Source organism: Antedon mediterranea, chromosome 6 (assembly GCF_964355755.1).
Source record: "Antedon mediterranea chromosome 6, ecAntMedi1.1, whole genome shotgun sequence".
Lineage (NCBI taxonomy): Eukaryota > Metazoa > Echinodermata > Crinoidea > Comatulida > Antedonidae > Antedon > Antedon mediterranea.
In genome coordinates, this window is record NC_092675.1 from 22,842,956 (window position 1) to 22,856,584 (window position 13,629).

Below are 13,629 nucleotides of genomic sequence, written 5' to 3' on the forward strand. Positions count from 1 at the left end.
CATAGTCTACTTATAAAAAAAAGCAGATCCAAAATAGCGTAACCTGATTCTTGATAATATAATAGTGTTTACGTAACTTGACTCGTATTAATTATCGTTAATTACGTAGGCCTACGTAACCAATTAAAAAAAAAACACGCCAATATTTCATTGGAACACGTTTATATGCCACATTATTTAGTGCAAGGGACCTTATTCATTAAAAATATTTTTGGTAATAAATAAATAAATAAATAAAACATTTCTTCTATGTTTACTCAACAATTTGTATTGCATACAACATAATAATGATAATAATAATAGTATGTACAGTATACATTTATTTTGCGGATTCGGAACCCTCCTTTCGTTGCTCGTGCCCTCTCGTGGAAACCATTGCTACTTCCAGATGTGCGCCCTCTTGCGATAGCCCCAATATTATACCTTGTATCTGTAATAATATTATCCAACCTGTTTATGTTATTATTTATTTAACATTGTTTTTTAAATTCACTGTTTACTCCTTCATACCGTACCTATCACTTAACTTACATTTCCGATGCTGAAGTTTACCAGAGGAAACATTGTAATATTTTTGTTTCAGTTTTGTCATTACCAACTAGCGGGTACCTGTTTTGGTCTTTCATTGAATTTTATACCTGTTCGTTTTGTATTTGAAAAAAAATTGAATTGAAAAGTTTCAAGGAGCCATACGTAATTTTAGAACCCACTATTATTGTTTTGCCTTTTATATAATGTTCGTTTTGTATTTTGAATAAATTTGAATTTGAAAATAATACACGTAGGCCTACTAGCGGTTAAGAAAATGTACGGTAAGACGTTTAGCAATAAATGGATTGTTTTATTACTTTTGGTAATTTTTTTTTGTACTATTACAAAACAAAAATACAAGAACATTTTCATTTTGAGCTTTGGGAATCGTATTACAATGAATTGATACGGCTGTTTATAATATTGTGTTGTGTAGTACTTTGGGAGAACATATTGGCGAATGGTTATCACACACTTATTCCCCGCTTCAAATAATATCGATGTGCTTTTTATTGTTTTATACTTGAGGCAGTTTTGATTAAATGGAACACACAGAAGAACTAACCTGGTTATAGTTACAACAAAACATGATTTAAACACGATGATATTACGTATTGTTATTTTGTACATAATACGTTTTGATCGTCATGTTGCAACAACGTATGATGATAACACTACAATCGTTAAATTCTAGACCTACAGCATTATTGTATAAATTTCCATTTAATTCGGGTGTGTTAGTTTAACGTAACTTCCTCCGAGGCAGATTTTGATATTTTAACTGAAAAGGTACGTGGGATACTAAGATACTAAATCCAACCGCATGAAATGATTTCGATTATTAATATTATTATTTTCAAGGTTATATAACACATTATGGATCATAAACCAAGGTCATCAGTGGGTTTACTTTAAGAAGTTTGAAAAATCCATTATTCAGTATTCAAAATCAATGATCAGAAATAGGGAAAAATTTCCCTTTACCCTTCCTGGCAATGACAAATTTTCCATTTTCAACAATTTTATAGCCAAGAAAAGAACTTCAATCTGCAAATTTACTATTATTAAATGATTTAAAATAAAACGTCCCTAACAATAACAAATAATATTAATGCTAGTACTTATTAGACCTATAATTTTCAATACATTTTTAGATTGAAGGTGATCACTCTCATATTAAATCTTGGTCACCAGAATAAGCCAAGTATTACCATATTTCATACGAATTGAGTACAATTTTACGGCAAATTCACTATTCGGGAAAGGCTTACTTTCCATTTTAACAGCATTCGGATTCGGTTTTGATACGAATTTCTTGACCGATAAATGTAGTTTTAGCTAGGGGTTAGATCACATGCATACATTTAATTGAAATCCGTAGCATTTAAGTTTAATTTTATGTAGGCCTATCAATATTACGCCTATAATGAAACTCATACTATTTTTTCATAACATGCATTAGCATGTTTAGCCTATAGAATATCTTTTGCTTTTATACTGAAATATATAATGTCGAAAAATCTATAAAAAAAACCAATTAAATCAGAAGAAAACATTATTCTTAGTGTGTGAATGTGACCAATGGAACGGTACTTATAATACAGAGTATAACATAGTTTCATTTAATGTTAAATAAAAAATAACATTCCGCCTCCACAAAGCCTTAATTATTACCCCGGGTGTTTTAATGATAATCTTTCTTTGAAAAAAGGATTATATTTAAGAAAGTAGTATAATAAGAAATAATTATCAATATGAAAATATATTATAGATCGGTAACATCAATCAGGTATTATACAACGCCTAAGAGATATTTTTCAACTCAATTAAAATACTATGCGCGTTCATTTTTTTAATAAAACAAAATGATGATTGTTTGCAATTGTGCAATAGAATAATAAATATTTTCAATGGGTGAAAAAATGGGTGTTCACCTCATACAAATATTGTGTACCATTTCTCTCTTAAGCGTGGTTCCCACTAGCGACGCAACGCAAGGACGTAACGCAACGCAAGTGAATTGACCGATCACAAGTGATGGCTTATTCGCTTGTGATTGCTAGCTGTCTATAACCTCGCTTGTCATTGGTCAACACGCTTACGTTGCGTTTACGTCCTTGCGTTACGTTCTAGTGTGAACCAAGCTTAAACCTGATTAATTATGTATGTATACTATTAATTTGGAAATTGGCTTAAAACTATATAGCTATAAACCTGACTCAATAAAATATTTATTTTTATTCATCTTATTTTTATTGGTGACAAAAAATGAATCAACACAGAATCTAGGGACTTCCAAACATGATTTATTTATATTTTATTTCTGAAAACTTGAAACAAAAGAAATATATTTGTGTATTGATTTCAAAAATAAAGTTAAGGATTACTCACAATTCTGATGGCAGCGCGTTAGAAAATGTTTATATATGATTATTAAAATTTCTGAAATACAAATATGATTTTATAAATATAATTGTTGTATAAATCTAGAGAAAAATCCTGATATTTCTTGATTTATTTCGTCGTTTCTCTAGGCAAGATACATTGATACTGACTTGATTTATACTTACGCCACTGGCCCAAATGAATAAATCTCAGTAATGATATAAAACTGAATTGTGTGAGAGTAACAAATATCGTATTTGCTATTATATTAATGTAACCAAATTGAATAATATAATGATTTTTTTTGGTATAGAAATTATAGACAATAATGCATTATATAGTTTGCAATATGTAAAGACCACCGACTTACACATTACGTTATTTTTAGACCACACCTCCCCACCCCCACCAACGAAACTCAATGTCAACAGTACCTTTAAAATGCTTGGTCCCAAGCTGTTGCCAAACCGGATTGACAAATCATGAATCTAAATGCACATTATCTCGTTTGCATTTACAGTACCATTAATCGTAACATGAAGATAGGCTTTATACTCTTTATGATTACAATGACAACACATAGTCGTGATACTAAATTGTGTATTTTAAAATGTACAGTTGACACTAAATTAACGATGTTGTATACACAGGTATTATTGTTTTTCGAATTTTTCCTATGTTCAGTGCAGTAGACTTTTCAGTAATTTTTAAAATGATAAAATGTTTAACGATAACAAAATATAGCATTAGCTTGTAATTAGCATGTTTGGAAGCAAGCGTTAGTCTTTGGTTAAATCAGTAGTTAAATATATCTCTGCATTCGAATCCACTCCCGCTGTAATATTAATATGTTGAATAGGCCAATCAAATTCGAATTGGAAATCAAATCCACCAGGCAGTAATTCACTCGGGCAATCGAATTCACGGTGGACGCTGATTGTCTTCATCTTGATCAACAATTTAATTCTGACAATAGTCTGCTGTTGACGTTCGTTTTCAACGTGTATTCCTTGCGGGAATGTTTTTAATTTATCCTGTAGATTTCACATCACGTTTAAATTAGGTTTACTCATCAGCAATGATTAGGTACAGATACAAGCGGTAAATAGATTCTGCAGCAGGAAAGGTAATATGATGTACAAAACAAAATATACATTCATTAATGTAGGAATAATACAACCAAAGCAAAGTCATCATACTAATGTTTTTAAAAAAGTGCACAATATGATGATGAATATTACACAAACTGTAATGCACGTAGATTATAGGCTTAATAGTCACTTATTGTAAGATTGTTTCAATTTAATGCCATATCGGTACGTTCGCTAGATGGACATAAATATTCAATTTTTCGCTTGTGAGATTACAATTAATGTTAGAAAACACATAATGCTCCATAATTCACGTATTCATGTTATGATTATCTATAAGCCCGAAGCAGTATGTTCACTTCTATACGAAATTGCTAATTTATTTGAAAATTGTTTTTAACAAATAATAATGGTTTTCATAACTTCTTCAAAGAAAATTAAAATACTTAACTAAAGGAACCGGCCCTTTGTTAGTTAAATAATAGTTTGACTATTGGATACACTGTATAAACGCATTCACTTGGTTCATCCATTATAAACCATTTAACAGAGACTTATATTGTACAATACTGGACAATAAAGAACGAAGAATATACATAGACAATCTATTTCATTAGTATACTTTATATACAGTGCTCGTTCGGGACACTTTAGACACCAAGTAGGCCTATTATCAATTATAGCATATCTTCACTCGAGTACCTGCTATACTTAGTTGATACTCCATTTCTGACTTGCATTGTCGTTGTAACACAGCTACTCTTTTTAGGCACTTTCGCAAAAAACATTTTCATAAGGTACTTTCTAAAACACTTAACAGCGAATCCGTACACGATAGGGTTCATAGCGCTGTTGGTGTAAGCTAAACATTGGGTAAACAAACGAAAAATATTTTTTCTCTTGTATTCCTCTATTGTGGAAATGTGATTATAGAAAGGCGGATGGAATGTGTCTATGAGGAATGAAGCCTGGCAAGGGGCCCAGCAAACAGCAAATAGTATAACAATTGTGAATACCATCCTTGTTACACGCCGTCTTCGACGCACGTATCTTCTATGAGCCTGTGCACTTTCTGTTCCACGGGACGTTTTACGCCAGACTTGAATAAGAATCTTTAAATAGCACACAAAAATACTAGCTAGTGGCAGGAAATAGGTGGTACACGAAGTAAAAGCTATGTACACTTTTTTACTTAGTTCAGATGGGTAGGCAGTTAGGCACACACCATCCTCGTAGGTCATATACACTATCGTAGGGATGTGTGTTGTGAATGAAACTGCAAGAAAAAAAACAGTTACGGTTATGGTTAATATCACAATTCTTAAAATGTAGATAAATTGCACCTGTATCTTTACATAAATATTTTACGTTACCCTTATTAGCATTTCTATTGTGGAACACATGACGTTCAATAGACTGTACTAATAAACGATCGTGTGATTGTACCAACAAAACTCTTCTAGCGTACGAACAAAAAACAAACTGTATGATTAATAGCAAATTCCTTCTTGCGATGTTATAAAAGACAATCTTAATCAAATGTACCTTTCATTCAATCAAATGACACAAATTTCATTCGGTGAAATATAAAATGCTATTTTTACTCGGCTTCACTTCGTGGAAATAGAATTTCGTCTTTGACCCAGGGCGTTACGCAGGATTTTATTTGGCTGGGTGTGAAGCTCTAGCTTTTAGAGATTTCAATCGGTTTATCGGGCACATAAATACGGCAAATTTCTTCTACGTTCAACAAGGCCATATAGATGGCTGCAGTCGCGTGCTCATTAGTGTTTACCTACCGACCGACCAACCTACCAACTGACCGAAATTACTGAACATGTTTAAAAACATTTATATTTTTTTAAAATTTACACGTGCGTAGCCTGTCACTTTTGACGTGCTCGTATAACGTAATTTCGAGTTGAAAAGTAAGTCAAGAAAACAGAAATCGGGCAAAAAGAGTGCGCAATAACATTTAACGCGCACTCATGACAATTTTGTAAACGCTAAAATTGCCTGAAACGCACTCTTATTTCATCGAAAATAAATTTTGAAAATTTTAAGCGCGCGTACGCATGCGTTACATGCGCTACGCACGTAATTGTATTGCCATATGATGATTTATGCCCTGAAATTTATGAGTACCAAATTTTATTTAATTGTGATTCATGGTTGTGAAGATATGATTACAAACGTGATTTCGTTAAATCGTGCGTAGACCGCGTAATTTTTTATTGCGCACCGTGAAAATATAACCACATCGATTCCTGGCCATAAGGAATATACTGTGAAAAATTGACTTAGCTAGATTAAACTGATATCAAGATAAGGTCAGAAAGCGATAAAACGCATAGTGATACCGGACCGACAGACAGACCGACAGACCGACCGACATAGTGAACTATAGAGTTGCGTCCACGCGACTAAAAATGTTGGGACGTAAGAATGAAACAAAATAAGTTTTTGTTTACTCGGCTTCACTTCGTGAAAATTTAATGTTGTCTTTTACCCAGGGCGTTACGCAGGATTTTATTTGGGTGGGTACGGAGCTCTAGCTTTTAGAGATTTCAATCTTTTTAGTCGTGTGGACGCGACTCTATAGTTCACTATGTCGGTCTGTCGGTCTGTTTGTCGGTCCGGTATCACTATGCATTTTAGCACGCGACTTATGGCTGTTGGCCTTGTTATCGGGCACATAAATAGGCAAATTTCTTCTACGTTTAAAATTGTTGGGACGTAAAGATTAAATAAAATAAGTTATTCTTTAATGACATAACGCACCCGTTATTTTACTAGTTGATAGAGATTATTTAAAGGGTTAGGTTCAATTGTATTGAGGAAATAGATCGTCTCTCTTTTAATTCTTTAACATATTATTATTATTATTATATTGAATATAGTTAATCTCGCATATGATGCATAAAATACCCCAAACAAAATTTATCATCTATTCTTTACACTTTTCCTGAAAAATCATCCGCATTGCCTTTGCAGCCGTCATCATTATCGTCTTGATTGATTAGTGCGTTATGTATCATAATGTGACATTTCATTTGTATATTTACTGTATTCATTTTCTGCACACCGTTGTGTTTCACCTTTTCATTTATCGCAAGTCGTTAAGGGCATTTTTGCATCTATATATTATTACTTACGTCATATTTTAATAATACCTACTGTAATTAGAGAAAGTGTTTTATAGAATCTCATTCGCGTCGCAGATAATGTTATTCCGTAACACCTGTTGCATTTAATCTTCTAATTTCCATATAATGTGGACAAAATATCGAAGACGAAAATGTCATTGTCTTCTGTTTAATGGGAAAAAATTATTTTCAAAAAAGTTCAAAAAACTCAACTTAAGTATCAGAAAAAAAAACGAACTATGAAAAAACAACTGTTGGTTCATATCATTAATATATAATTGTGCTGATAGCCAATTCTATTATATTTTATGGTATAGTATTCTTTTTTTGCCTGCAAGTTGATTTTTTTTCTTAAATTTCATTACATTTTTTTTGGTTTTTACAGGTATGGTGGGATACACCTTAGTCAAATTCTTAGACAATTGAAACTAGGTTCGATTAGGCCTTAGGAAATAAGGACAATTTAAAATTGTCTCGAGATTCTGGTCGTGTAAAAAGATGATGATGTTTTATCTCGATATGCTAACTCCACTTTCTATGTTTAAAAAGATTTGGTAGCGGTTTTGACCATAATAATACGGCAGTGCAGTTGTTCTATTGGTACTCCGGGGTTCTGTCTCATTCATTAAATTAAGTAAGCACAGGCAAAGAATTCTATTGATTATTGTCATCAAAGTCGATGACCACCTTGATCCGTTAGAACTATCAGTACCAAGCATACTGTATACAAAATTAAGTAAATCTTTTAAAAATATGGTAATCCTCGTTGAAATGAAACAGATTAGTTATCAAACACTCATTGAGTATGCATCTATATATAAATTATGGTTAATTCTGACATAGGCGAGCACAATGCAAAAACTTCGGTACTAATCTCCGCCTTGGATACCTACCTTATCTATCTCAGATGTACCGCGAAACGCAGATTTGATAACATTAGTTTTCAGTACTAGGCTATTGTTCCATATTTCTATCTTAGGAATTTATTATAAAGGGTTTTATAAGAAATTTTCTGATTTCAATCGGTATATTTTAACTCTACGCGCAGTAGATGTAATTTCCGGGTTCCCTGCATGGTTGGTTTCAACCAGGGAGTTGTAAAACAACTCCCTCCCTGTTTCAACTAAGTTGGCCGTTGGTGCTTGGTGGCGATAGCCATTTTGTTTTTTTGTTTATTTTCAGACCGCGTGTGTGAAGGTATAGTAGTACATAAAGATCAAATTAAATATATTCATAAAACATAGTATAGGAGTAAATTGTGGGAAATAATTATATAAAATTACATCGAGAGAATTGATAAGAGCTTTTGTTTGAAATCGAACGAAACCCCGATAGCCGAGTTATTGAGTAAGCTGCCAGGACTCATTAGGGCCTATGTATACTGTGCGCTGTGTCCCGTCAGGACCCTGGGATACTTCTGCCCATGTTGCAAGCCGTCTAAAACGTCTTACTTCTTACTTCAAAACGGCTCACTGTGTCGCGGAGTAATGTATTAATTATACCAACTAGATGGTACGCTCGCTTCGCTCGCGTACCATCTAGGTCGTTCCCACAGATGGTTCTCGAATACACAGTAATTTCAGCATAACAAAACTGGCGATTTCAAATGTACGTACCGCAGGACTATAGGCCTATACATTGTCGTTTACAGAAACAAATAAATAGACACGATGATTTATGTAGTCAACTAAAATTAGCACCCTGGGAATTACTTCCGAAGGAGAAACTTATCACAAAATGAGTCCAAGTTTTTGATTTGGACTCATTTAAAGAAACCCAATTTGTGTTTTGTATGTAACATTAGGGTTGAGGGATGGGAAAGCGGATAGGTACAAAGAGGAACAATTTTTAAATATATTCTTTATCCACCCAGTAACAAAATATTTTTTTCATGTTTTATAGGCCTATAAATAATATACCTCTAAATACAGTAAAACATTTGCGATTTAATACTTTTTTTATTTTATTTATTTATTTATTTCTTTTAAATATTCATTGTACACTAATTTTCCCCGTGTATGGCAAGAGATTCCTAATTATATTAGAGAACATTCTTTATTTAGTTTAGTTAAAACTGTCACTGTCATAATCGATTGAAATATTAAAGTACCATGTCACGATACACCACTACGACGTTTATATTTGGTAATTATTAATTAATACAAACGTTGAGAAAGAACTGTCAGTATAAAGTTTATTTGTATATAATAATGTGTTTATATATCTAACAGTAGAGCCTATCCACAATCTCGCAAGTTTATTCTCAAAGGGCCCATATATTTACCTACCGTATGTGTTAAACCAAGGGCTCATAAATTTACCTACAGTACTTGTGTTAAACCAAACTCTGGCAGACTGAGAGATTGGGATGTTCCATTCATCGCAAATCAATAGATTTGTATAATCGTATATTAAATCTATCAAAATAGTATTTTTTAAAGAAAATCGGCCTGTCTTCAACATTATGATGGTGTACTCTAGCTGTTCAACCGGTTTTCAGCTATTAAAAACAATTATCGTAGGAGGAGATAGGAAAATGCGAAGCCTCCTCGCATTTTTGTGGCGGGTATTTTTCAAGACGGACATCCATTATACAGTGTATACCACGGTCGGAAAACACCCCTATTTGGGGCAAATCTTGGAACCTAAATTCGTTTTAACCGTCAATAACTTATTATCTAACTTAATTTAATTAGTAAACAGGGTTACATCAGGTGGTTAAAATCAGTACCGAAAGTACGAACCAACTTTATATACCATCGAGTAAAAATTATAGAAGTAAGGCGCGATTTACCGAATTTTGCCCTTACGTAAATTTATATATAGATTAGGATGGTATTTATTTGAATAAACGCACGTAACACCTTCCCAATAAAAGACTCAATTACAATAATTATCGCCACTCCCTCCACCTCTCCCCCCCCCCCACTACCCCACAAAACACAATATTGTATTATTTTATAACAGAATTATACTATTTTTAGTAGATTTCATCGGACTGTTATCTACAATTTACCAAGCATTTGTTATTCTTTTTTACCACTTTTCATATCTACAATAAACACTATACGTAAAACGCTATTAATCATCTAAGACACTGTGAAAGAGGTTAGTGAGTAGGTTTAGTTTTACGAATATCAAAAGCAAATAATGGTAACCGACCGAAATCGTTCAAGCCAGAATGTCCTTCTAAAACTTTTTACCCGAGTCATTTTCATTATTCCGTGAACCATCGTCTACACTTCCTAGAGGAGGAGCGAGCTAAGCGAGCTCACCCTCTAGTTTATATTAACTACACTATTTAAGATATGGAATACAAACCAATGTTAGTTGGCATCATTAGAACTAATTTCCAGTGTTTTTCAAGACCTAACTAATTAATTGATGTAGAACATCACCAATTAAAAAAAAAAGGGATTTGGAACGAGGTCTGGAAGGGTCGGTAAATAGGGATTGTACACATTCAGACCAAAGCAGACTGAATATCGCATTGTAGTACTGTGTTTTATTTGTTCTGATCTATCACTTAGGCGACTCTTGGTTCGGTAATCTCATGTTGACACACAGCGGCTGACAGCGCAGCAAACTATATTCTGACACGATGGCGATTGGTAAAGCAATAAAAGTACGATTATATAAGTAGGAGTTGATGTCGATTAATTTATAAATTGAAATAACAGCAACTGCCAACGAAATAACCTTAATCCTATGTGTATTATTATCTGCCATTAAATAAAACTATAAAATGTATACACTTGTTATGTTAAGGTTCCTTTAAAGACACATTCTGGCAACAAACTCTATCGGAATATATTTTGTGTAATATAAGATATTTATTTGGGATTTAGAAAGAGAGGAACATTTAATTCAATTCTCGGTATTTATAGTTTGTACTGGGGATTGAATGCAATCTTGTTTTTTATTTGTGCGCAGTTTTTTTTATCAACGTACTATTTGAAAATGTACGACTTTAAGGAATGACGCATTTCAAATATATGTGTAACATAAATCAGCATGGTTTTCTATTTAAATGGTCAAATGCAGAATTCTGCTATAAAAACCAGTCGGACCTTTTCCAGTAGTTTTAAGTGAATTTTACAATAATTATCCAGTGAGTTCCCAGTTCTTAAGAAATTTCATATTGAATGGGAAAATAAGGAAGATAGTTGAAAATACTGATACTAACCTATCCATGTCACAATAGCTGTCGTGACAACCATACTTTTAGAGCGCGTATTCCTAGAACGAATCGCCAGTACAACAAGACGATATCGATCGATGGACATAATTGCCAGAGTAAGGCACGTTGCCTGCACACTTACCTGAAAAATGAAGATATATACAGAATATTATATAGTGTATATTGTTAATATGTTATATAATATTAAATACATAAACTGAGAGGAAGATAATAGATGTGATGTTTTATGAATGATGCAAACCATTGTATTCTATAAAATCAAAATATATAATCCTGTTATCTTATTGTCTTTTACAATAATTATGATATAAGTCCATATAAACGATCTATCATAATCAACACGTAATACGATATACTTTTCTTGTCAAAGTGTTTGTTGTTGTTTGGTCCTGTTTAAGAGAGTACTGTATTCACTATAGTCCTAATTGTATTAACGGTTTTACTGTTGCTTATTAATTAGAACGAGTTTATGCATTAAGTAATCAAACTCTTGCGTTTGTAGGGTTGATGCAGACTGTCAACGGTTTGTTGATGTCATCATGTCACTTAACTGTATCTTTAGTGAATGTTAGACTTATGAAATTGTATTGTGTTGACACGTTAGTTATAGCATGTCATGATGTGAATGAAATAGAAATATTCCAGTTCATTACCGGTACCTATGATGTACTGTAGCTCTTATTACTTATTTGTATGTTTTATGGCTCCTTTGTTTTATCTTTAATAATTAATAGGCCTAAATTCATTGATCGAGTATGGTAAATACTGTACGTTCAACTAATGAACGTCGTTTCGCACACACATGTAGTAGACATATAACAGTGATTAGTATATTAATGAACCAATTTGTTTTCTAATTATGCAACTGAACACTAATCTAATTAAATTGACCTTTCAGTATACATTATATTAATTACGTAATCTGTACACAAAAAAAAATCAAATGCGAAGTTACAATAATTCATAATATATTGAATAATCACAAATTAAAAGCTTTATTAAAGCACTATTCTGGCAAATAATTACATTGTTTAAACAAAAATATTGTTTAGCCATAAATTCTCATATTTTACTTTAACATCGTGCAGTATAATGTCTACTGATGATACCACTGTACATAATAAATATAACATAACATAACCCTCTAAATAATTTCTCATATGAAAAAAATATAACGACACATTTAGGGTCCGAACCAAGGTCCTATTAGAGAGCTGAAGTGCCAGGGAATAGTGAAATTACACTCTTCACTGGAAGTATTTAACCAATCAGCAGAGCGACTGAATGACAGAAAAATCAGGAGAAGCTATGCAATATGATACGAAGGTTACTGACAATCAATCAGTCATTACAAATTACCTTTAAAAACAACAAATACAATAAAAACATGATGATTAGAAAAAAAAATCTACCAAAAATGCTTCTTACCAACATCATGTAATTTACGATCCGGCATACAACTGGACCAACAGCCCAACCTCGGTACATAAACGTTGTTGGTAATGCACACGTTAATAATAGAGCGATATCTGTCATTGCTAAGTTTGCAAGAAAATAGTTTGTGGCTGTGCGCATCTCCTGGTTAGTAAATATAATATAAAACACAGTAACGTTCCCAATTATACCGATAACAATTATCAGAACGAAAACGACAGGGGCTACTATAGACATCATCCTGAAAAATTCATAAATCTGTCTCGCTTCCTCTGCGTTAAGCCCTGCATCATATTGTGAGGACAGATTACTTGAGTAATATTCCTCCTCCATCGTGAACAATTATGTCTGTACGCGGGTTGTTGCAGCATTGTAAGAATCAGTTCAAAATGCATCATTGTGGCTAAATGTATAGTGTACTGATTCATGGTTTGTGATGTCATTCGACTAAGTGATTTGGATTGGTTGGTATGACTTAGCAATGTATAAAACAAAGAATTGTTTCTTTTTATGTAAAATACTTTTACAGTATTATTCATTAATGTTATATTTCGTGGTACAATTAATTAAATCAATCATTTCCAATTTATGAATGTCGTATAACTATGGGGTGCGTGTTAACAAAATGTTAGTTATATAAATGTAAATCATATAGAAAGAGAATCTTTGATGGCAAGATTTTTTACTCTTGCTCAAGGTAACTTATCGTGTTCATCATAATTACTGTGTTATTTCCCTTTCATGGAGCAATAAACTTTCTTTTCATAATTATTATGTGGATTTAATATCAATTATGACGTGCAAAATACAGTCACAGCAATTCTTAAAGGTAGCTCCGTGT

General features: G+C 32.7%; 1 protein-coding gene across 1 annotated transcript; it reads right to left on the bottom strand.

Annotated features, from left to right (window-relative positions):
- Window positions 1-2,918: 2,918 nt before the first annotated feature.
- On the bottom strand, window positions 2,919-12,975 carry LOC140051044 (G-protein coupled receptor 54-like). The gene is made up of 3 exons (XM_072096116.1): window positions 12,783-12,975; window positions 11,340-11,475; window positions 2,919-5,283 (listed from the first exon to the last, which is right to left on the bottom strand). The coding sequence occupies exons 1-3, from the start codon at window positions 12,927-12,929 to the stop codon at window positions 4,685-4,687; spliced, it is 882 nt and encodes a 293-aa protein (XP_071952217.1). The 5' UTR covers window positions 12,930-12,975; the 3' UTR covers window positions 2,919-4,684.
- Window positions 12,976-13,629: the final 654 nt, after the last annotated feature.

Bases quoted from the DNA above. Each gene is read 5' to 3' on its own strand.
- LOC140051044 (XM_072096116.1), bottom strand. From the start codon at position 12,929: ATGCGCACAGCCACAAACTATTTTCTTGCAAACTTAGCAATGACAGAT. The intron at 11,476-12,782 runs GTAAGAAGCATT...TTCATTTTTCAG, and splicing joins TCGTAAATTACATGATGTTG to GTAAGTGTGCAGGCAACGTG. The intron at 5,284-11,339 runs GTTAGTATCAGT...TTTTTCTTGCAG, and splicing joins AGCTATTGTGACATGGATAG to TTTCATTCACAACACACATC.